This window comes from Rana temporaria, chromosome 12, assembly GCF_905171775.1.
Source record: "Rana temporaria chromosome 12, aRanTem1.1, whole genome shotgun sequence".
In the NCBI taxonomy this organism is placed as follows: Eukaryota; Metazoa; Chordata; class Amphibia; order Anura; family Ranidae; genus Rana; species Rana temporaria.
Genome location: NC_053500.1, coordinates 124,430,280 through 124,456,466, shown reverse-complemented (window position 1 = coordinate 124,456,466; position 26,187 = coordinate 124,430,280). Strand labels below are relative to the sequence as shown.

Below are 26,187 nucleotides of genomic sequence, written 5' to 3'. Positions count from 1 at the left end.
ACCGATACACAGATTGTAGCAGTATATTCAACCACCATCTTCTCTGTTGAATTGGAACCGAGTTCCTATGAAAACTGGTGGTGAAAACGGTGCTAAACCCTTTTTTGACATGAATGTATGTGATTTACAGGCTCCCATCATCCCACCACCATGTCCAGCAAAAAGACCAAGGCGAAGACTACCAAGAAGCGTCCCCAGAGGGCGACTTCCAATGTATTCGCTATGTTTGATCAGTCCCAAATCCAAGAGTTCAAGGAAGCTTTCAACATGATTGACCAGAATCGCGATGGCTTTATTGACAAGGAGGATCTCCATGACATGCTGGCCTCCATGGGTACGTAAGGCTGTTTTTTTTTCAGACTGAATTTGCACAAAGTATTTGTCTTTACTGGGCAAATACATACAGTTAAGCTAGTTTATTATGCTAGCGGTACAGTAACTTCGTTTGATTAGCTATGCAAAAATATGAATGTTCTAGGTGACAGCTAGGTAATATATAAAAACAGCACAAATCAACAGATAAAGATGCCCAATTGAACTCTAAATTGAAATCTTCTAACTTGCATCACAGGTGAACTAAAATAAAGGGTGTGCAAAGTGTAGCTCTATTTGGGGGGGTTGGCCCTCCCCAAACAAGATATTATGCTAAACCTGTAGGTAACAAGACATTGATAATAATAAAGTTGCCAGTGCCTCCACCCAGGATAGGCCTCTGTGAACAGAGAGGATTCATCTTCTGGGAAATGAAGCAATAATATAATCAAAGCAATTGGGAGCAGTGTGACTACTGCAACCAGCATATAACATTAAAGGGGTGTTCCAGCCTTTTTTTAAGTTTATTAAAAGTCAGCAGCTACAAAAAGTGTAGCTGCTGGCTTTTAATAAACAGACACTTACCTGCTCCACGGCTCCAGAGACGCGCCGGCCGGGGCTCCCCTCCTCGCCCCCCCTCTTCATTCCTAGTGTGGGCACCCGGCAGTGACAGCTTTCGGCTTCACGGCCGGGCATCCACTGCGCATGCGCGAGCGGCACTGTGCATGCGCGATCGGCGCGGCGCCGTCCGATTGGACAGGCGCTCGCCTACAGGGAGGGGCTGCAATAAGGCGATTAAGCTAATCGCCTTACCAGCCCCTCGGCGGAAGGAGGAAGTGGGACAGGAAGTCCCCTTCTCCTGAAGCCCCCATCTCCCCCCCCAAAAAAATTACATGCCAAATGTGGCATGTAAGGGGGCGAGGAGTGGGTTAAGCGGAAGTTCCATTTTTAGGTGGAACTCCGCTTTAACTATAAGTATATAGATGCATACCAGTATGAAAATAATTCAAGCTTTATATAGGAAGAGGGTAATATTAGTACATACATATGGGTATTATCGGTAAAGGGCCTGATAAGAGTCCTGGTGGAATTGTGCACATATACCTGGGTATAGATAGTTATTAATAAAGATACTCCAGATAAATGTTTCAGAAGTGTTCAGTTGCAGGGGCCCCTGAGCATAATCACGATGCAGAGTCTGTATTTGTTTCTGAGACCTGAGACCAAGATCAACGATAATGGGTAGATCTTCCAATCGTTTTCCAGCCAGCCTAGAATGCAACTTCTGCAGAAACTGTGGTGTGGCACTGGAACTCAGAGTCTCCTATCTACTCAGCGTCTTAATCCTTAGTATTTTCTAATCTGTCATGCAACTGGACCCCTAACTACCAGAAGTGGTCATCCAATGCCTAACCTGGCTCTAGCCTCTGCTGGTTATTGAGCCCTAAGTTAAAACTAGCTATAGAATACGGGAAAGGGGCAGATGGAGCTGCATATAAACGCTATTGCAATAAACAGGTTCTCTTACAGACCTAGCTATCTGGCACTGTGCATGTAAAATAACAATAGGGCAGAGATATTCTGTCTGTCACAAGGATTTAGATACACACTCCATAAGCTATAGGCAGTTAACTATTAAAACACAGGAATACTTGCCTAATCATATATAGCAGCTCCTGTGCATATAAGGTCATGTGGCCTCAGATTTTATCTCTTTTCACTTCCTCCTTTTGGGATTTTCAACTCAGCAACTCACACAGGAAGTGCATACATAATATATCTGCAGCCCAAGCATTTACAAATACAGACAGTAGAGGGCACCAGATCCCTACAAAAGCAAAATGCATTTAGAGGAAAAAATCCTGTCACACTTACAGCGAGAAAAGCAAAATTAATTCTGGAATGCAGGAGGAAAGAGGTCCCGATTCCCCTATACAGCTCTTTAGTTGGATCTCATTTGGAAATAGTGTCCAGTTCTTGAGACCTCACTTACACTAAATAAAATAATAATAATACATTTTATTTATAATGCCCTTTTCATCAAGGAAATCTCAAAGTGCTACAGGTTAAAAACAAAAAGAAAAGAAAAATTAACCGTTTATACAATACAAAAAAAATAAACTTCTAAGGGCTCTTTCACACATGTGATCATCACTTGCCTGACGAAGAGACCCTGCGCGACCTCGAAACATTGCTTTTTTGTGATCGTTTCCTTGCATTAAAAACTTTTTGGACGTTCTTTTAAAACGATCCTTGGTGTGCTGGCGAATATGTTCACGTGATTACTTCTCCAGTTCCCTGCTGGTGATCGCTTCAGCACCCTTTTTCACTGGCTCTCCAGGAAGGTGTGCAATTGGAATATTTTAAGACTCCCATATCCCAGCCATGCACGGGATTCCCTCCTCTCCCCTGCAGCCGCCGCTCACTGAGACATGGGAGCCAGAGCTGAGGGATCTCAGACTGTGACCAGACTGGAGCAGACTAAAAATAGGTAAGTATACACATAGGGTGCAGTAGATCAACAAAGGATGAAAAGGTGAAAACAGGTAGTTTATTTAAAAAAAAATTAAAAAGAGATACGATTGTTTATAATACACCAAACAGAATGTCACTAAGTTGGAATTCACATTTACTTGAAGAATTTGTTTGTTTTTCTAGGTAAAAACCCCTCTGATGAGTATTTGGAAGGGATGATGAGTGAAGCTCCAGGTCCTATAAATTTCACAATGTTCCTAACCATGTTTGGAGAGAGACTTAATGGTACAGACCCAGAAGATGTCATCAGGAACGCATTTGCCTGCTTTGATGAAGATGCAACAGGTACAGTAAATGTGTCATAATACAAAAACAAAGTATAAAAGAATAGAGCAATACTACTTTCTCTACTACTTTTAGGTCCACTGGGAATTCAAGTCAGACCGACCAAAAGAGTTTGATCAATTGTTGAAACTATGCATAAAATGCCCAATTTTGAGTTTGATCAGAATAGATAGATAGTATATATTTTTTTAACTTACATTTTTTTAATATACATAATTTATATTATTCATACAACTTGCATAGAGTAGTGTTGAAATGCTGACAATGACTCCTCAGCCTTATATTTTTTAAATGCATTTTCGTTTGCTTTTATATGCATTTTTACATTAGTTTAGACACCCAGGTTTAATTGTAGCTCTTTTATACTTATTGTCCATTGGGATGCACTGGCCAATACATTTTTAATTAGTATTTTCTTAAAGCACTCTCATTTTTCCTCAGTGTTTTTCTAGGATTTTAACCCGTTTTTAAAATTGTGTAGCAACAAGCGCAGTTTAGGGAAGTTGGCTCATTTAAAGTTCTGTGTACTTGTATTACCCTTGTGCTTCTTATTTCTGTAATATATACTGAATGTAATTGATCTGTGATCACTGTTTCCTAAGTTGCCCCCGAATTTCCATATTATAATAAGGCTTGCCTGTAGGTTAAATGAATATCTCCTAAACCTGTACGGTTTAGAAGATATTCACTTTGCATGCAGTCGCTGATGTCAGTGGCGCATGCGCTCTGAATGCCCGGCTGAAGTTCTAGCAGACGCTGCCGGACCTTGCTGGGAAGAAAACTTCCACGCCCATGCGTGGGAGTGACGTTATTGCGGCTCCAGCCACTCACAGCGCCGGAGCCACGAACCTGGAAGACACGCGGAGGGCAAAATGTCAGCTCCCTTGGCGTGAACCAGGCTGCGATATGGGGACCTTGTTCTAAGGTAAGTTTTTTCATAATGAGCTAGTATGTGCTGCAGGCGGTCATGGAATTTATCCATCTGGTTTTCTTCTCATTTGCCAATCTAAAGCTAGCCATAGAGCGATTTTCATTCCTGCAACCACAGGTTGCAGGAAAGAAAATACAGGCATACCCCACTTTTAAGTACACAACGGGACCAGAGCATTGATGTAAAACGAAAATGTACTTAAAGTGAAGCAATGCCTTTTTTCACTTCTAGGCTGTAGTGGGGGTGCCAGGGGCTTTAGTGGGGGCATCAGGGGAACACTCACATGTAAATAAGCTCATCTGATGCAAGGGGGGCCGCTCCAATCCATCCCCCGGACATCGCGCTGTGCACAAAGGACAGTGCTATTGAGAGGCTGGATGGCATTCTGTGGCTGACAGGGAAGCCTGAGGGGATGTGATGTCACCGGAGGTGGGGAGGCAGCCAGGATACAGAAAGAGCACACTGGAACTGGGCAGGCTAAGTGCTCAGAACTTCAGTTCCGTCTAATGCGGGTGCACGGCGCGGAATATTTGTACTTGTGAGACACTTTACGTACACTCTCGGGCATGTCCGTACTCGCGAGTGTACGTAAAGTGAGTGTCCGTAAAGCGGGGTATGCCTGTAGCTTGATTCTCCCATCAACATAATCAGTGTGAATGGGGAAATCCATCTCGCCATGAGAACACAGTGATTACTGCTATTGGCTATAATAGCCAATAGCAATAGTCGCATGTAAAATCTGACAGTCTGGTTGTACCCAAGTTGATCGATCAACTTGGGTACATTCAGCCTGGCCATACATGGTTCAAATCGGCCGGCCGAGATTCGAACAGTCTATGGCTGGCTTAAGAGCTAAGAACAAAGCACACTCTACACTTCAGTCCTTGTATGAGGATCTTCACCACTTGAGCTGCTCAACCTTTTCCCCACTTTTCTCTTCAGGTTTCATCCACGAGGACCATTTACGTGAGCTCCTTACCACGATGGGTGATCGTTTTACAGATGAGGAAGTGGATGAGATGTACAGAGAAGCACCGATTGACAAAAAAGGCAACTTCAACTATGTGGAGTTCACCCGCATTCTGAAACACGGAGCCAAAGACAAAGATGACTAAGATGACCAAAGAAGAAATACAAAGATTACTGTAAAGATGGAGGAGCCTTTTTTCTGCAGTTAGGGAAGTTTGTGTCCTTTTTACCTCAGCAGCACCCTTCCTTCCCTTTCTGCAGCCATCGGCTACCCTCTGTGAGAGGTCCTGTAGGGAGAAGATCCACATTTGAGACCACATTTAATTCCACCATAGAAGAGATCATTTGGGCAGTCTTCAGGAACAAATCGGGTAATTGGAATGGTCCATGGTTGGTCCTGAATGTGACAATCAGAACTGTCATCTCTAATTATATATTAAGGCAAGGCCTCTGTAGGTGTCCACAGGTACTTCCCACAGAGGCTCCATTAGGAAAGTGCTTGTAGAAAATTGTGACTTTAACGAGACCACTGCCCAGTGATATTACATCAGTCACTTAGATATGAAGAAGTCTTATTAATATATAACAGAATAAAGAAAACTGATTTATTAACATGAGAACATGTGTGTCTATTCATGTGTATTTCAAGATAGAAGATTGACAGTGTGTGTATGGCCAATCCAATGAACGAAAAAACAAACCTGGTGCTTATAGGCACAGCATAACCCCTCGGGATTTTTAGGACAGACCAGGTGAGTATTTAAAAAGTATTGTTTATTAGAAACATTTGATAATCTATACAGTACAGTAGAAAAAAGTAAGATCAATTTCAGTACAAAAATACAGGCATGAATGTAAATGCCCTCTGGTATGAAGGGCTAGTGCACGCACAGGCGGCTGTAGGCTTTGTGAAGCCTTAGGCAAAACTTGGTATGGGGCCCCACTCACGCCCATGATGGGGAAAAATAATTCAAGGACAAGAGCCTCTTCCCCACGAACCCTGGCCGGTGGTTGTGGGGGTTTGCGGACATGGGGCTTATTGGAATCTGGAAGCCCCCTTTAACAAGGCGGTCCCCAGATCCTGCTCTTTAATAACTAACTGCCTGGGGCCACCCGGTGATGTCACCTGGTGAACCCGCCCCCTTGTGACGTCATTGACTGAGGGCATGCTGAGTCATTGACATCACAAGGGGTGGTGTCACCGATATTTATTGGTTGTTAGGGACGTTGACGGCCCCGCTCCCAAATCAGGGCTCTTAACTCTGCCTGAGCACAGCAGCGTTAAGGTCCCCTGTCCCTCAAAACTGGGGTAATGCATTCGGTATGTTAGGCGGGCGCGAAGCCCCTGTGAGTGCGAGGCTTTAGGCGACTGCCTAATTAAAGAGCCGCCTCTGATTGCACGTAGCTGTAGGAGAAGACGCCTGACATGTTTCAGACCCCTAGGTCCTTCTTCATAGGCCGAGTGTCATCTAAAGCATACATACGTCTATAAAATGAACATATTTAGACATTAGTATAATAATACAATTTTAACATTGATAAACCTATTGCATGGAATAGAACATCCATGTAAGTACAAAAAATAGGCATGGAAAACTGATACTCATTTGCATGAGCCGATCACCAATGAACCATGAGGGGGACCTGGCAGGGATGGAGTTGGACTGCACTGTAGTTGTTACACGGTAGGACAGATAGTAAGCTCTGAGATAACAAGGCACCAAACAACGAAGGGCAGGAGCTGGATGTGCTCAGTGTGACTGCGAGAACTCCCACTGATAGGAGTGACCATTCATGTGTAATTCAAACAGATGTTTAGACCTCTATAAGGTCCACCACAGTCCAGCTTACTTTGAGATATTTCTAGAATCCCTGGGGTCATGGGCACTTCCCTGGTGTAACGATTTCAACTAGGGTTGCACTGATACCACTTTTTTAAGATCAAGTACAAGTACCGATACTTTTATTGTACCAATAATGTCATGTTATAGATAGTGGCACTAATATGCAGTACTGATGACATGTGGAGTGTGTCAACACCTTTGGGATGAAATCGAGTGGAGAATGTGAGCCAGGCCTTCTTGTCCACATCAGTGCCTGACCTCACAAATGCGCTTCTGGAAGAATGATCAAACGTTCCCATAGACACTCTCCCAAAACGTTGTGGACAGCCTGCCCAGAAGAGTTGAAGCTGTTATAGCTGAAAAGGGTGTGCTAACTCAATTTTAAACCCTACGGATTAAGGCCCCTTTTACACGGGGCGGATCAGTAATGATCCGCCTCCGTATGCTCAGTGGGGATCGCTCCGTTGATCCCCGCTGAGCCGGCGGATGACAGGGCGGTCCCCGCACACTGTGCAAGGGCCCCTAATGATGATCACAATGCAGTGTCTGTCTTGGTGTCGAAGACCTGAAGACAGAATCTGCAATGATGGGGAGATCCTCCAACTGTTGTCCAACCAGCCTGGAATGCAGCTTTTCAGTGACACTGGAAGTCAGAGTCAGTCTATCTACTCTGCTTCTTAGTCCCTCTTAGTTTATAAACTGCCCTGCAGACGGACCTTTAACTACCTATGGGCTGTCAGATGCCTAGACTGGTTACTGAGCCCTGAGTAAACACTATCTACAGAACCCCAGACCAGAAGGAACATGGTTAAATAAAATAACTGGAGCTGCATATGAACTCCGCTGCAATAAAATATAAAAAAATATGGCTTTATATATTAGTCTAAAGTATGTACTCATATCTGGTGAGCATTTACAGTAATACATACAGCTTCCAAACAACTCCATTGAGACCCCTTTCACACTGACACATTTTTCAGGGGGTCCAGTGCTAAAATTAGGGCTGTTATACCGCCTGAAAAAATCGTGCCCTGCAGTCTTCAGTGTGAAAGCATGAAGACTTTCACACTGAAGCGGCGCGTTAGCAGGACCGCTCCAAAAGTCCTGCTAGCCGCATCTTTGGAGCGGTATAGGAGCGGGGTGTTTAAAACCGCACCGGTAGCGGCTGAATATCGTGGTAAATACGACGGTATAGCGGCGCTAAAAACCGCGCCGCTATACCACCGCCGCATATCCCCTGCCCCGTGTGAAAGGGGCCTAAGATAAAACCATGCAGAATCTTGGAAAATAGATGCAGTCATTACCTGGGCAGCACAGTGGATAAGTGGTTAGCATGTCCGCTTATTAGCACTATCGTCGCTGGTTCAAATCCCAACTGCGACACTACCTGCCTGGAGTCTGCATGGGTTTCCTTCCGGTACTCGGGTTTCCCCCCCCACACTCAAAAGACATGCTTTTTTGTTGTGTGCATACTATTGGGGACTGACTATCACCTCTATCCATCTTTGGCCAGCTCGACTTTGTCTATAACATGCTGGTAGGTTAATTGGATCCTGTCTAAATTGGCCTCAGCATCTGTACAGTATGTACAAATGGGAGTTGGAGACCTTAGATCAGGGGTGTCCAAACTTTTTTCAAAGAGGGCCAGATTTGATGAAGTGAACATGCGTGAGGGCCGACTATTTTGCCTGACATTCTTTGAACCATTAAAATTTGGTCTAAGTGTGTTCGTCTGAGCACCAATACACTGCCCAACAAGAATTCCCTTGCCTTTGTGGCTGTGTGTGGTGAAGAGATGAGCTTGGGCGTGTTATTTGGATATACTGTATATATTTATTTTGTTGCCCCAATGAATCCCAGAGCACTGCTTAGGACTAAGGATGCGCTTGTTATTTGGATATACCGTATATACCATTGCCATGAATGCAGCCTTACCATTGCCATGAATGCTGTCTTACCATTGCAACCAATGCAGCCTCACCATTGCAACCAATGCAGCTTCACATGTGCCATGAATGCAGCCTTACCATTGCCATCAGTGCAGCCTGATCGGTGCCTATCTGCAGCCTTGGAGGGCAGACAAACAGGAGAATCTCTTGTTTACACTGTGGTCTCTTTAATACAAAGTCCCGCCTCTTATGATAGACAGAACAGTCGTCCAATGGCATCCCAGGAGACGGGACTTCCAATACAGACACTGCTGAGTAAACAGGAGATTCTCTTCATGTAATCTGATGGCGCTCGTCCTGCCCCCTCCCTGTCCCCTCCAAGGCAGCGCCGATAAATACATTATATATCTTTTGTGGCCCCCAGGGGAGCCATATTAAATCAACAGGGGGGCCGCATTTGGCCCACGGGCCGGACTTTGGACATGCCTGCCTTGGATTGTAAGCTCCTTGAGCGCAGGGACTGATGTGAATGTACAATTTGTATGTAAAGCGCTGCGTAAATTGATAGCTATATACTGTAAGTACCTGTAATAAAATAAACACCTACTAACATACAGACATGCGACCACTACACATGCACAGACCTAACTATCTGGAATAGTGCATGTGAGATGCCAACAGAGGGCCTTTGTTGGCTTCTCACATGCACTATTCCAGATCTACATCTACTCCAGTCTTTTTACACTCAGAAGCTTTGGGCAACAATAGTAAACTATAAAGTAATATTGCGATTGTGTAAAATAAATATAAAGCAGAAACAAATCATGTTAAATATAACACAAAAAAAAATGAATATGTGGTATGAATAAAAAGTAAGAGCCAGATTCTCGTCCAGCGGCGTATCTTTGCGGCGGCGTAACGTATCCGATTTACGTTACGCCTCCGCAACTTAGACGGGCAAGTGCTGTATTCTCAAAGCACTTGCTCCGTAAGTTGCGGCGGCGTAGCGTAAATCGGCCGGCGTAAGCCCGCCTAATTCAAATTTGGAACAGGGGAGCGTGTTTTTATGTAAATGTTCTGTGACCCAACGTGATTGATGTTTTTCACGAACGGCGCATGCGCCGTCCGTGGAAATCTCCCAGTGTGCATTGCTCCTAATACGCCGCAAGGACGTATTGGTTTTGACGTGAACGTAAATTACGTCCAGCCCCATTCACGGACGAGTTACGCAAACGACGTAAAATTTTCAAATTTCGTCGCGGGAACGACAACCTTACTTAACATTGGTACGCCGCACTTACGCCACAATATAGCAGGGGTAACTATACGCCGGGAAAAGCCTAACGTAAACGGCGTAACTTTACTGCGTCGGCCGGGCGTACATTTGTGAATTCGCGTATCTAGCTGATTTACATATTTCAAAGCGTAAATCCGTGTACACGCCCCTAGCGGCCAGCATAAATATGCAGTTACGATCCAACGGCGTTACGATCTTACGCCTGTCGGATCTAATAGATATCTATGCGTACGAATCAGGCGCATAGATACGACGGCACAACGTAGAGATACGACGGCGTATCTCCACTGAGAATCCGGGCCTAAGTATATATGATATAAGGCAGCAGCAGCACATTTATTTACAAATATAGACAGCAGAGGGCAGCAGATTCCTAGAAAATTTAATGAATGCAGCCATCACACAGATATAGTCCTGTCAGCAGTCTTTTTACACACAGAAGCTTTGGGCAACAATAGTAAACTATTAAACATAGGAACATTTGCCTAATAATAGCTGCTTCTGGTCCGGATTGTTGTGATGGTGGTGATATTGTTTGCATTTCAGTCATCCTGATACTGTGATTGATATGGTGTCAGGATAATTGAAGCCAATTATTTATATTATTACATTGTAATATAGAATGAAATAGTTTAACTCGCCATAACACAGAATCAGTGGGAGTCCTCAGCTTGATTTCTTGCCACGAGATGCAGCTTGTCACTTGCCACTACAGCCTGCCACCACAGCCACCAGATGCAGACTGCCACTAGCATTTCACCAGAGCCACTAGAGGCAGCCTGCCACCAGATGCAGCGTGCCACTAGCCTGCCATCAGAGGCAGACAGCCATTAGCCTGCCCCCACAGTTACCAGATGCAGTGTGCCACTAGTCTGCCACAACAGCCACCAAATGCAGCGTGCCACTAAGCTGCAACCACAGCCACCAAATGCAGCTTGCCCCTAGCCTGCCACCACAGCTACTAGATGCATTGTGCCACTAGCCTGCCACCACAGCCATAGCCACCAAAAGTGGCCTGCCACCACAGCCATCAGAGGCATATGACTAGCCTGTCACCAGATGCAGCCTGCCAACACAGTTTACCAGATGCAGCTTGCCACTAGCCTATCACCAGATGCAGCGTGCCACCACTAGCCTGTCACCAGATGCAGCATTCCACTACTAGCCTGTCACCAGATGCAGTGTATCACTAGCCTGTCACCAGGTGCAGCCTGCCACCACAGTCACCAGATGCAGCATGCCACCACTAACCTGTCACCAGATGCAGTGTATCACTAGCCTGTCACCAGGTGCAGCCTGCCACCACAGTCACCAGATGCAGCATGCCACCACTAACCTGTCACCAGATGCAGCCTGCCAACACAGTTTACCAGATGCAGCTTGCCACTAGCCTATCACCAAATGCAGCATGCCACCACTAGCCTGTCACCAGATGCAGCATATCACTACTAGCCTGTCACCAGATGCAGTGTATCACTAGCCTGTCACCAGGTGCAGCCTGCCACCACAGTCACCAGATGCAGCATGCCACCACTAACCTGTCACCAGATGCAGTGTATCACTAGCCTGTCACCAGGTGCAGCCTGCCACCACAGTCACCAGATGCAGCATGCCACCACTAACCTGTCACCAGATGCAGCCTGCCAACACAGTTTACCAGATGCAGCTTGCCACTAGCCTATCACCAAATGCAGCATGCCACCACTAGCCTGTCACCAGATGCAGCATATCACTACTAGCCTGTCACCAGATGCAGTGTATCACTAGCCTGTCACCAGGTGCAGCCTGCCACCACAGTCACCAGATGCAGCATGCCATCACTAACCTGTCACCAGATGTAGCCTGCCGCTAGCCTGTCACCAGATGCAGCATACCACCACTAGCCTGTCACCAGATGCAACCTGCCACTAGTCTTTTACCAGATGCAGCATATCACTAGCCTGTCAGTGTCATCAGAAGCAGCTTGCCACCACAGCCACCAGATGCAGCCTGCCACTAGAGGCACCGCAGTAACCAGAGGCAGTGTGCCACTAGCTTGCCACCACAGCTACCAGATGCAGCATGCCACTATCCTGCCACCACAGCCACTAGAGGCAGCCTGGCACTAGCCTGCCACCACAGCCATAGCCACCAGAGGCAGCCTGCCACCACAGCCACAAGAGGCGGGCTGCCACCACAGCCATCAGAGGCAGCTGGCAATTGGCCTACCCCCACAGCCACCAGATGCAGTGAGCCACTAGTCTGCCAACACAGCCACCAGAGGCAGCCACCACAGCCACCAGATGCAGTGTTCCACCACAGCCACCAAATGCAGTATGCCACAAGCCTACCACCAAACGCTACGTGTCACTAGCCTGCCACCAGATGCAGCCTGCCACCATTAGCCTGTCACCACTAGCCTGTCACTAGATGCAGCATGTCACTAGCCTGCCACCAGATGCAGCATATCACTAGCCTGTCACCAGATGCAGCCTGCCACTAGCCTGTCACCAGATGCAGTGTGCCACCACTAGCCTGTCACCAGATGCAGCATGTCACTACTAGCCTGTCACCAGATGCAGCGTATCACTAGCTTGTCATCAGATGCAGCCTGCCACCACAGTCACCAAATGCAGCATGCCACCAGCCTGTCACCAGATGCAGCCTGTCACCACAGTCACCAGATGCCGCCTGCCACTAGCCTGTCACCAGATGCAGACTGCCACTAGCCTATCACCAGACGCAGCATATCACTAGCCTGTCACCAAATGCAGCCTGCCACCACAGTCACCAGATTCAGCATGCCACCAGCCTGTCACCAGATGCAGCCTGTCACCACAGTCACCAGATGCCGCCTGCCACTAGCCTGTCACCAGATGCAGCCTGCCACTAGCCTGTCACCAGATGCAGCATATCACTAGCCTGTCACCAGATGCAGCCTGCCACCACAGTCACCAGATGTAGCCTGCCACTAGCTTATCACCAGATGCAGCATGTCACTACTAGCCTGTCACCAGATTCAGCCTATCACTACTAGCCTGTCACCAGATGCAGCTAGTCACTAATAGCCTGCCACCGGATGCAGCGTATCACTAGCCTACTACAACAGCCACAGCCATCAGAGGCAGCCGGCCATTAGCCTGCCCCCACAGCCACCAGATGCAGCGTGCCACTAGTCTACCACTACAGCCACCAGAGGCAGCCACCACAGCCACCAGATGCAGTGTTCCACCACAGCCACCAAATGCAGTGTGCCACTAGCCTGCTCCACAGCCACCAGATGCAACGTGTCACTAGCCTGCCACCAGATGCAGCCTGCCACCACTAGCCTGTCACCAGATGCAGCATGTCACCATCTTGTCACCAGATGCAGCATGTCACTAGCCTGCCACCAGATGCAGCATATTACTAGCCTGTCACCAGATGCAGCCTGCCACTAGCCTGTCACCAGATTCAGTGTGCCACCACTAGCCTGTCACCAGATGCAGCATATCACTACTAGCCTGTCACCAGATGCAGCGTATCACTAGCTTGTCACCAGATGCAGCATGACAACACTAACCTGTCACCAGATGCAGTCTGCCACTAGCCTGTCACCAGATGCAGCATACCACCACTAGCCTGTCACCAGATGTAGACTGCCACTAGCCTATCACCAGATGCAGCATATAACTGGCCTGTCACCAGATGCAGCCTGCCACCACAATCACCAGATGCAGCCTGCCACTAGCCTGTCATCAGATACAGCCTGCCACTAGCCTGTCACCAGATGCAGCATATCACTAGCCTGTCACCAGATGCAGCCTGCCACCACAGTCACCAGATGCAGCTTGCCACTAGCCTGTCACCAGATGCAGCCTGCCACCACAGTCACCAAAAGCAGCCTGCCACTAGCCTGTCACCTGATTCAGCATATCACTAGCATGCCACCAGATGAAGCCTGCCACCACAGTCACCAGATGCAGCTTGCCACAAGCCTGTCACCAGATGCAGCCTGCCACCACAGTCACCAGATGCAGCCTGCCACTAGCCTGTCACCAGATGCAGCATGTCAATACTAGCCTGTCACCAGATTCAGCGTATCACTACTAGCCTGTCACCAGATGCAGCTAATCACTAATAGCCTGCCACCGGATGCAGCATACCACTAGCCTGACACCTGATGCAGCGTGTCGCTACTAGCCTATCACTAGATGCAGCGTGTCACTACTAGCCTGCCACCGGATGCAGTGTGCCACTAGCCTGTCACCCGTATGCAGCATGCCATTGTGTAAGGGTTTTGTGCTTAGTATATGCTCTTGCAGCCTCTCCCTATGGTATCCTTAGGAATCCGGCATTCAAGTTTAGGAGCAGGTAAACCGGCACATGCGCACTGGGTCCCTGACTTGGCACTTGCTGAAGTTTTCCCACTTCTTTACAGCCCCCAGCTGGCGAGAAGTCTGCTCTGGTACTGGCCTCAGCTTGCTCACTGTGGTCTCCGGTAGCAAGGTGGATGGTCCGTTATTGGTGATAGCTTCCCTTCTACCTCCGACTGCCACTGGTTCCCCCGGCCGGTGGAACCATTACTTCTGGTTGGACTACAAGCCCACAGTCCCAACCCAATGCTGCCCTCCTGCTTCTGGATAGGCCTAACAGCCAGATGTCCCCAGGACAGGCCTAAGGCTTACAGCCTAGCAGCCTGGGTAGGGTTGCCACCTCATCCCTTTAAACCCGAACACATATGAATTACACAGGTTCTGAGGCTAATTTAATGCAGGAAAGGCAACAAGTGAGTTTAATTACAACCTTAATCAGCCACAGAACCTGTGTAATTAATATGTGTTCGGGTTTAAAGGGATGAGGTGGCAACCCTAAGCCTGGGGCAACATGACACATGTTCACCCAGACAGCCAACCAGCTGGCACAGAACCTGATCACCTGACTCCACCAAAATAAAAAGGTTCTCCCAGCAGGCCAAGGGATCCAAGAAAATCCCTGCCCATTGGCTGAGACAACACATTCATTCATAATCTGTCCTTGCTATGCCCTTGTCTTTTCCAATGTCACCAGATACCCAGCCACCTAGTGACAGAAGAGAGAAGTTCAGCAATTGCAGAATTAGGGGGAAATCAATTGATCTCCTAACAATTGGCCAAGGCAACTATCACATGGCAACAAATTTTAATAACAGCCCTGCCTAAACATCAGGGTGCTACATCAACAAATTGAACAGCTCAACCTTAGACCATTCAGAGAATGGTTCATTTATCATTACTCTTTGGCCGCATTCATTTAACCAGTTTCCTCTACATATACATACAATTTCATTACCTTCAACAGATTGTATTTATAGAATAAATGTTTATGAGGTTTAGAATCAAATGTCTAAGCTAAATCTAGATAAACTTTATCCACTGGACTTCCACCATCCGGTTTCTAACTTACTTCCTCATAGAACAATAACATGTTGGTCTGACAAGAATGCCAATGACAATCATAAATCCATGCCGGTTGTCACTTATGATACCTTTATCACAGGAAAATTTGTGCAAATAGTCCCTTATCATTTCCTCAAACATTTTACATACTATTGATGTTAGGCTGACTTGTCTGTAGTTTGCTGGTATACATCTCAATCCTTTCTTTGAAATTGGTAACCACATTTGCTCTATGACAATCAGTTGGTACCGTTCCAATCAGTAAGGTGTCATTAAAATTTTGAAACAGCAGATTGCCTATAATTGAAGTTCCCTAAAGACTCACGAGTGTAAGCCTTCTGAACCTAGTGATTAAATTGGTTGTAAACTTGGCTTAAAGTGGAGGTTCACCCTGGAATGGTAATTTTTAACATTAGATTGATGCTCATTTTGTCAAGGGGAATCAGGTAGTTTTTTTTAAAACGAAGCAGTACTTACCGTTTTAGAGAGCGATCTTCTCCTCCGCTTCCGGGTATGGGCTGCGGGACTGGGCGTTCCTATTTGATTGACAGTCTTCCGACAGGCTTCTGACGGTCGCATCTATCGCGTCACGATTTTCCGAAAGTAGCCGAACGTCAGTGCGCAGGCGCCGTATAGAGCCGCACTGACGTTCGGCTTCTTTCGGCTACTCGTGACGCGAAGTATGCGACCGTCGGAAGCCTGTCGGAAGACTGTCAATCTAATAGGAACGCCCATTCCCGAAGACCATACCCGGAAGCGGCGGAGAGGATCGCTCTCTAAAACGGTAAGTACTGCTTCGTTTTTAAAAAAACTACCCGATTCCCCTTGACAAAATGAGCATGAATCTAATTTAAAAAAAAAAAATTCGGGTGAACTCCCGCTTTAAAAATCGTCTCTGTCTATTCAGCCTCTTAATTTGTCAGACATCGATGAAGTTACTCCCACACATGTGCACGGGAGTCACATCATTGCTCGTTTTAGCGACACTTCAGCACTGTTTAAGCGGTGCTTTTTGACTGCTAGCAGGGGGCTTTTAACCCCTGCTAGCGGCCGAAGAAGGGGTTAAAAACGCCTGTGTGGCGGTGCTTCCAAATTGCTTTTCAGACGCTTCGGAAGCACACTGCCCCAGTGTAAAAGGACTCAGGCTTTCAGATCGGACGGCATGGGAGGCAGTTTTCAGTCGCTTAACTTTCTAGTGCTAAAATGCCTGAAAACTGCCTCAGTGTGAAAGGGGTCTAAAAATTAAGGGTTTTTTGACACTCCTTTTGCAATGTCGCCCATGTAAGATAATTAGGCTAAAGATTGGTGTATCCCCTCTAGGAACAATGATGTATAAGAATCATGTTTTTTCAGTACAAACTCTAGCAGTGAGACAAAAGGTTTGAAGTGTAATAGAAGGCATTGTTGGCTGCTAAAAGGGGTTACCTATTGAGGTGTTAATTCAATCAGGGATTATTCAAAGGCAACTAAAATAAAATGCAACTGTCAATTGTCTGTTTGACTACACCTGTCTATTGGCATCTTGTTTAACAATTTCAGGTTGGCTCCCTGACAGTATGCACCACATACTAGCACATAATGACAGACCTGTTTGTCAAAGAAAGCCCTCCAGGGCTAAAAAGTCATCTTCCTTCTAGGCTCTGTCTGTTCGGCCTATTGAATAACTAAGCCATGTTGATGTCACTCCTGCACGTGTGCACGGGCGTCACATCACTATGGCACAGGTCAGGTGCCATGCATTCGAAATCACGACTCAGGCAGGGATTCTTTTGTCATAAAAAAAACTGCCTGTTAGCACTAGGGATGAGCTTTGTGTTCGAGTCAAACCCATGTTCGACCGTTCGTCGAAATACGAACGTTACGGGCCATTCGCACCAAATTCGAGTGGCGCGTCACGGCCCATATTTCACTGCGGCATCGCAATGCATTGCTGGCTGATGATTGGCCAAGCATGCACTATGATCCGCATTCTTGGCCAATCACAGCGTGCAAAAAACGGAGAGCCATAATTGGCCAAAGCCAGGGTGGCTTTGCTGAGTGACTATCCTGTTATGCTGAGTGACTATCCTTTTCCTCCTCAATGATCATGCAGATAGCTTTTAAGAACATTTTTGGTTCTGGGCACCGCCACCAGTGGCTAAGGCCCAATTTTTCTGCCCCTGTTTAACAGGAGCGTGTAATTACAATTTTTGATGCAATACTTTGCAGCGGGCTCATTCCTGCCCTCCAACTAGAGTGTCTGTGAGGGGTTGCAGTGTTGTGGCACCAGCACCAGTGCCTAAGACCCAATTTTTCTGCCCCTGTTTAACAGGAGCGTGTAATTACAATTTTTGATGCAATACTTTGCAGCGGGCTCATTCCTGCCCTCCAACTAGAGTATCTGTGAGGGGTTGCAGTGTTGTGGCACCAGCACCAGTGCCTAAGACCCAATTTTTCTGCCCCTGTTTAACAGGGACGTGTAATTAAGATTTTTGATGCAATACTTTGCAGCAAGCTCATTCCTGCACTCCAACTAGAGTATCTGTGAGGGGTTGCAGTGTTTTGGCACCAGTGCCTAAGGCACGAGAGGATCGATCCGCTGGAATTGATCCGCGGACCGATTTCAGCGGATAGATCCCCTGGTGTGTACGATCCAGCGGATATTTTTCCGCTGATTTTTTTCCCCGGGGATGGATTTCCAGCGGATCAAAATTTCTTGACATGCTAAGAAATCGATCCGCTGGAATCCAGTCCAACGGATTGATCCGCTGGTCTGTACAGACTCACCGGATCAATCCGTCCGAATCCATCCCTTGCATGCGTCGTAATGATTCGACGCATGCGTGGAAGTCCTTATATCACAGCGTCCCGCATGTCGCCGCGTCATGTCACCGCGGAGGGAATTCCGCGGGGATTTTGATCTCATGGTTAGTACAACCATGAGATCAAAATCCGCCAGAGGATTTATCCGCGGAAACGGACCTCCGGACCGCGGATCGATCCTCTCGTGTGTACTAGGCCTAAGACCCAATTTTTCTGCCCCTGTTTAACAGGGGCATGTAATTACAATTTTTGATGCAATACTTTGCAGCGGGCTCATTCCTGCGCTCCAACTAGAGTATCTGTGAGGGGTTGCATTGTTGTGGCACCAGCACCAGCACCACCACCAACAAAGGCCCAAATTTTCAGCCCCTGTTCAACAGGGGCATGTAATTACAATTCTTGATCTAATATTTAACAGCAGGGCCCATTCCTGTGTCCACCAAGAGTAACTGTGAGGGCTTACAGAGTTGTGGCACCAGCGCCAGAGGCCCAATTCTTCAACAATGGCATGTAATTACAATTCTTGATATAATAGTTCACACAGCAGGGCGTTCCAGCGCCCACCAAGACTAACTGTGAGGGCTTACAGTGTTGTGGCAACGCCAACACCTAGGGCCCAAATTTCTGCAGAGTATATACGGCAGGCCCCTACTTTCAAACATCCAACTTACAAACGACTCCTGCTTGCAAACGGAAGGAGACAACAGGAAGTGAGAGGAACGTTTTTAAAAGTTTTTTTCCCATTGATACATGTTTCCTGGGGCAAGACCCAGATTCTCAAACCCGTTTTCCGACAATAACTTGCATATTAGGCTTTAAAATTAGCACTTTTGAATTCGAACGTTCGAGTCCCATTGACGTCAATGGGGTTCTAAATGTTCGCGCGAACGTTCGGTCCGTTTGAAGGTTCTGGTGCGAACCCAACGGGGGGGTGTTCGGCTCATCCCTAGTCAGCACATTTTTTAATAAGTGAGTTTAATGCCACTTAACCTCCTTAGCGGTATTCCTGAGTGTGGCTCGGGGTGAATTTTCACTACCACATGTGGTAACCCCAAGCCACGCTCAGGATCGCATCACAGTATCCAGGGAAAGTTACTTAACTTGTCCCCTGGATCCTGCAATGTCTCCCCGCTGTGTCTGCGAGCTGTCTCCTCCACTGCTCGAATCACAGTGCCCGGGTGCCGAGCTCCGTTCCCTGCGAGCGCTGCGACGCACCGGGACTGAGCACGGCTCCAAATTCAAAACATTTAAAACACAGTGGCCCAGATTCTCATAGAATTACGTTGCTCCTGGGCAGCGTAACGTATGTGATTTACGTTACACCGCCGCAGGTTTACAGCGTTAGAGCCTGATTCTCAGAACACTTACATGTAAACTTGCGGCGGTGTAACGTAAAAGCGCTCGGCGCAAGGCCGCCCAATTCAAATGGGGCGGGCACCATTTAAATTAGGCGCATTCCCGCGCCGAGCTTACTGCGCATGCACCGACGTCATTTGCTTAGACGTTAACTTAAATGGCGTCCAGCGCCATTCACAGACGTCTTACGCAAACAACGTAGATTTTTTAAATTTCGACACGGGAACGACGGCCATACTTAACATTGGCTGCGCCTCATAGACCCCGGGGGCAACTTTACGCGTCGCAAAGGCTACGGAAACGTCGTAAATTCTCTGCGTCGAGCGCGCGTACGTTCGGGAATCGTCGTAATTTGCTAATTTACATAAGCGACGGGGAAAACGACGTCGGCGACACCTAGCGGCGGGAAAAAAATTACATTTAAGATCTGACAGCGTAAGAGCCTTACGCCTGTCAGATCTAATGGGTATCTATGCGTAACTGATTCTAAGAATCAGTCGCATAGATACCCGGGGCCAGATTAGGACTTACGACGGCGCAAATGGTGTTGCGCCGTCGTAACGCCTTTGAGAATCTGGGACAGTATATATACAGTACACTGTATCAAAATATTACACATCCCCTTTCTCCCTAGTGGTCTATCCAGTGCCCTGCATGCACTTTTATATTTGTACATATGTGTACATATCTGTGTATCAACTTTATGTCTATTTGCATCCAATAAATTGTGTATCTTTTTTTACACAATGTTACTTTTTTAAATTCTGGTTTATCTCCTTTGCCCATACAATCCCCGGGGAACTTACCTCTACAAATTTGTTCCAGTCAGTAAGGTCTCTTTAAAATGTTGAAATAGCATCTTGGCTATAACTGAGCTATGTTCCATAAGGACTCACAGGTGTAATGCCGCGTACACACGACCGTTTTTCATGACGAGAAAAATGGCATTTTTTAAATTGGTCATTAAAAAAAGACCGTGTGTAGGCTCCAGAGCATTTTTCTCGACGTGAAAAATGGTCATTAAAAATTTGTGAACATGCTCTATTTTTTCTCATCGTTTTTCACGTTGTGAAAAACGGTCGTGTGTACGCTTTAACGACGGGGGAAAAACGCAAATGCTCAGAAGCAGGTTATGAGAAGGGAAATTTGAATAATCAGCCCAAAGGGTGTCGCCAATGGAATGGAACTTCCCCTTTATAGTGCCGTCGTACGTGTTGTACATCACCACGCTTTGCTCGAGCATTTTTTTTGTTCACGATCATGTGTATGCAAGGCAGGCTTGACAAGAATCACGTTGAGAAAAACGTATTTTATTCTATGACATTAAAAACGGTCGTGTACGCGGCATAAGTCTTCTGGACTTGGTGATTTGTGCACATTATTAGGGTATCTAATTCTCTTTAAAAAAAGGCCCCTGGGTGGTTTAAGCCATAATGTGCTAGTATGCACCACATATTAGCACATTATGACAGAATTACCTCCAGCTGCAATATCAGCGCTTGGTTGCTTCCATCTTCACCTGGTACATGGAAGCCTCATCATTTCCCTTGGAAATGCCTCATTGACAGATGTTAGAGCTTGACTTCTAAAATGAAGGGTTCTTGTCACACCCTTTGCAATGTCACCCATGTAAGACAATTAGGCTAAAGATTGACCTATCTCCTTTAGGAACAATGATGTATAAAAATCATGTTTTTACAGTACAAACTCTGGCAGTGAAACAAAAGGTATGAAGCGTGATAAAAGGCAGTGTTGGCTGGTAATAATGGTTACCTATTGAGGTGGTAATTCAATCAGGGAGCACTTAAAGGCAACCAAAATGAAGGTGCAAACTATCTATTGTCTCTTTGACTGCAACTGTCTATTGGTGTCTTGTTTAATCATTTCAGATTAACTCCCTGACAGTATGCACCACATACTAGCACATTATGACAGAGTTGACTGTCAATGGAAGCCCCCCAGCGTTGCGATGTCAGTGCTTGGATCTTCCATCTTAACCTGGTCTTTCTAGGCTCTGTCTGGTCGGCCTATTGAGTAACTGGGCCATGATGATGTCACATCACCATGGCACATATCAAATGCCATGCATGCGCAATCTCAGACAGGGTCTATTTTGTCATAAAAAAAACTGCCTGTCAACACATTTTAAATAAGTGGGTTTAATACCACTTACATTTTTAGTCAACCTGAGGGGTACCTTTGGTGAAATGTCATTAATACGGTACTTCTGTTAAGACTATCAAGCCTGTCTTCTTCATCTGAAAAACTGAATGAGAAAAAAATGAGAAAAATAATACATCTGCATTTTTTGTGTCAATTGTGTTCATCTGTTATGTGGTCTATCTGTTCTTTCAAAACCTTTTTACTACTGATATATTTAAAAAATATATATATATTTTTGTATTTGCTGTGGCAATGTGTTTCTGATATTCTCTTTTAGCTGCACTGATTGCTCCCTGGAATGCTGAGGGTGTCTCTTCTACTTTGTAATTTTTAAAGGTCTATTTCTTACAAAAAAAATATGTATTTTACACTACAATTTAACCATGTTTTTATTTCGTACTTTTATGTTTGTTACCCGGTGAAATACAATGACTGATGCACTTGCTTATGGTCCATACACACAATTCGAAAATCGGTTGAAAAATACTGCTTTTAAAGCGATCGTACGATAATTGGATGATTAGTACAGATCGTTAGTTCGAGAGCCAATAATGACAGTTCATTCGATATTATCGGATCGGACAAACACGAAAAATGTTCTCGTACGACAGCAGATCGTACGAAATTCGTTTACTCAGTACAGTTGTCATCTGAAAGTACAATAGAAATACACTACAACACATGACATCACTTCCGATTTTTTATTCTGTCATATGAGATTTTAACTTTAGTAACCTCTCCATTTTCAAAATAGGACTTACATGCAAAAAAAAACGGATGACCTTTTCGGATCGTTTGAATGGACCATTAATTAATTTAACACACTTTCTCTTGCCTTGTGTGAGTTGTCACTATAGGGCCTCATGCACACGGCCTTATGCAGGACTGCGAGTGAGGGAATAGGCATCAGGGCCGGCCCTATGATGGGACCGGGTGGTACCATGGGTACCAGGCAGCACTTTTAGGGGGGCAGCATACTGATGCCCGCCAGCCCGTTCCGCCAGCTCCGCTACCCAAATAAAATTGATGTCCTTTTTTTCCCCACAAATAGAGCTTTCTTTTGGTGATATTTGATCACCTCTGCGGTTTTTATTTTTTGTGCTATAAATATATATATTTTTTAACTTTTTGCTATAATAAATATCCCCAACATTTTGAAAAATAAACTATTTTCTTCAGTTAAGGCCAATATGTATTCTTCTACATATTTTTGGTACAAAAAAAAAAACCCAATTAGTGTACATTGATTAGTTTGCGCAAAAGACATTGTGGCCGCCGGCAATTCACAGGTCCCTTTATACTCCCGGATACATGTATAGAGCCATGGCAGGTCCTTTTATACGCCTATATGCATGTGTAGAGCCATGACAGGCCCTCGTTATACTCCTTTATACATGTATAGAGCCACGACAGGTCCTCTTTATACTCCTATATACATTTATAGAGCCATGACAGGTCCTCTTTATACTCCTATATACATTTATAGAGCCATGGCAGGTCCTCTTTATATTCCTTTACATGTAAAGAGTCTCGACAGGTCCTCTATATACATGTATAGAGCCATGACAGGTCCTCTTTATACTTCTTTATACATGTATAGAGCCATGACAGGTTCTCTTTATACATCTATAGAGCCATGACAGGCCCTCGTTATACTCCTTTATACATGTATAGAGCCATGACAGGTTCTCTTTATAGTCCTATATACATTTATAGAGCCACGACAGGTCCTCTTGATATTCCTTTACATGTAGAGTAATGACAGGTCCTCTATATACATGTATAGAGCAATGACAGGTCCTCTTTATACTCCTTTATACATGTATAGAGCCATGACGGGTCCCCTTTAGTTATCATGATATAAAATAATGAATGTGGGGGTCTTTTGGTTGGCGTGATTTTTTTTCTGGGAAGGGGGGGGCAGCGTTTCATTCTTGGTCCCAGGCAGCACAATGTCTTGGGCCGGCACTGATAGGCATCATTTTGAGATTTTTTCATAAAGCTTCATGCTTATAGGCACATGTTAAAGAAATGGTGAGCCAGCATATATAACGTATGAAGTTGTATAACTTTTAAAAAATAGGATTTTTTTTCCAATGATAGTTACGTTAAGTGGGCTTTTTTGTCACTTTTGAGAGATTTCACTTCCTTTTTTTATTTAAAAGACAGGAAGTGGAGTACAATATTTACAAAGTGAAACAAATTGCAAACAAGGCTTTAAGTATACTTAAAGCAAGAATTCATACTTGTTTATACAATATTTAAGTGGTCTGATCATGCCCTCTAATGTCAATAGCCTTTTGAAGTCTGCCTACTGTATGAACTGCCAATACTATAGTCTGAGAGCATGTTAGCAACACTCTCATGAAAGTCAGCAATTAAAAAGGAACAGTGTTACAAAAATGAAGTCTTGCAGCCCTAGAAGTGTCTCCATTTCTGTAATTTTCCTGTAAATTTCTCATTGACAGATGTTAGAACTCGACTTGTAAAATGAAGGGTTCTTGACACAACCTTTGCAATGTCACCCATGTTTGACAATTAGGCTTTGGCTCCTATCCCCTTTAGGAACAATGACGTATAAGAATCATGTTTTTACAGAACAAACTCTGGCAGTGAGACAAATGGTTTGAAGTGTGAAAGGAGACTGCTGTCTGTTGAGAGGGGGTTACCTATTGAGGTGGTGATTCAATCAGTGAGTATTGAAAAGCAACTAAATTAAAATGCAAGTGTCCATTGTCTCTTTGGCTGCACCTTTCTATAGGCGTCTTGTTTAACAATACAGGTCAGTTCCATGACAAAAGGTGTGAATGTCCCACTCTGGTTCCAGGTTCCAGGTAAAGGCCTACACAGCAAGGGGGGCACACAACAACATTGCACACTATTTGATCTCCGTTATTTAAATGCACTCTGTGTGGGGTGACATTTACATGACATTGTACTTGTACATTGTCTCACCTACACCGCTGGACAATCTTGTTTTTAATTACGACATGAATACCAATATCCTACTCAAGATAACTTAATTAAAAAGTGAAAGCCAAGCAACAATGCCGTAGGACACTGGAGCCAACTAGGCCCAAGGCTGTTATTGTGAATAATATTCATTTGAGTAAATGTAAACTGTTAACTAAATGACGTTTAGTTGACTACTGTATCATAAACCATTGCCGGTTTCCCATAAAGTATGATTTTTCACCTTTGGTCACCATTTTTTGCATTTCAGTACTACTAATCATCATCTATTCAGTTTCTAAATATATGCATGCTGGCTGTAATTATTGCTCTAGATTGTTTGCACAGCAACTTGTACTCTTCATCTGAAGTGAATGTGACACGGTGTCACTGCAGGAGTCTAATTAGAAGATGGTTGTCACCCGATAACAGGAAGAGTCTGAACAAGGATTCTATAACGAGATCTTAATGCAGCGTTTCTTAATCTTTTTTCAGTTGTAGCACTCTTTAGAACTATTCAGAATCTCAAGGCAGAGGTACCCCCATCATATCAAAGCCCACCTTTCACATTAGAGGCCCTCATAACATCAAAGTCCCCTCGTACATCAGAGGTCCACCATCATCCCAGAATCCCTCGCATCAGAGTCCCTTTTATACATGAGAGCCTCCAATCACATCAGAGTACCCCATGACAGATTCCCTGACCACATCAGCGTCTCTCCATCACATCAGAGTACACACAAGACAGATTCCCTCCCTCCCAATCACAAAAAATACCCCATCGCCCAGCCCCATAGAGCCCTGTAATCCATCTCAGATTCAAGGCAAACTGGGTCTCGTGCTCCCTAGGGAAATCCAAATGGCACCGCAGGGTGCCATGTCACCCTGGCTGAACATTGTTTTTAGTGGTTTACTTTAAGGGCTTAGGCCAGGAGTCTCCAAACTTTCTAAACAAAGGGACAGTTTACTGTCCTTTAGGCTTGAGGGCAGGGGTGCCCGACCAGTGGCCCGCGAAGCCCTCTGATGTGGCCCGCGACCTCCTGCTCTGGGACGGAATAGAATATGTATCGCCTGTGTACTTTCATACAGGTGCTATATTTTACATTTAGTGGGGGAATGAGAGAGTTATGTTGCTCTCATTCTTTGATTTGACAAATTTGGCTGTCGCCAAATCTGGATATGTCCTGTGGGTCAGTCTGTGTCCCAGAGATGCGGTCTCATCTCTGGGCGGCAGGTGGCGCCAGAGGAGTCCAGGCGGAGCCACTTCTTCCCAGCAGCCAATTGGAGGCGTTTTCCCTCGCGGGGCATGCTGGGAGGGGGTATTTCTGTGGCGGAGGCCGCGTTTTCTGGGTTTTCCGCAAGTTCCTGGTTCCAGGTGCGGCACCCACCTTTAGGGTGTGCGCACATCACAGGCCCCACCACTATGGCCTACCAGCCCGGGGTCGCGTGCTACGCG

The 26,187-nt window shown here is 45.7% G+C and overlaps 1 protein-coding gene across 2 annotated transcripts in view; it reads left to right on the top strand.

The window, feature by feature from the left end:
* The window catches only part of MYL9 (myosin light chain 9), a 43,767-nt gene extending 38,118 nt beyond the window's left edge, over nt 1-5,649 (top strand). For both annotated transcript variants that reach the window (XM_040330528.1, XM_040330527.1), the window contains exons 2-4: nt 131-334; nt 2,971-3,132; nt 5,006-5,649. In XM_040330528.1, the coding sequence (XP_040186462.1) occupies nt 151-334; nt 2,971-3,132; nt 5,006-5,178 (519 nt within the window). In that variant the 5' untranslated portion in view covers nt 131-150 and the 3' untranslated portion in view covers nt 5,179-5,649. The remainder of the gene's footprint in view (nt 1-130; nt 335-2,970; nt 3,133-5,005) is intronic.
* The last annotated feature ends 20,538 nt before the right edge of the window (nt 5,650-26,187 follow it).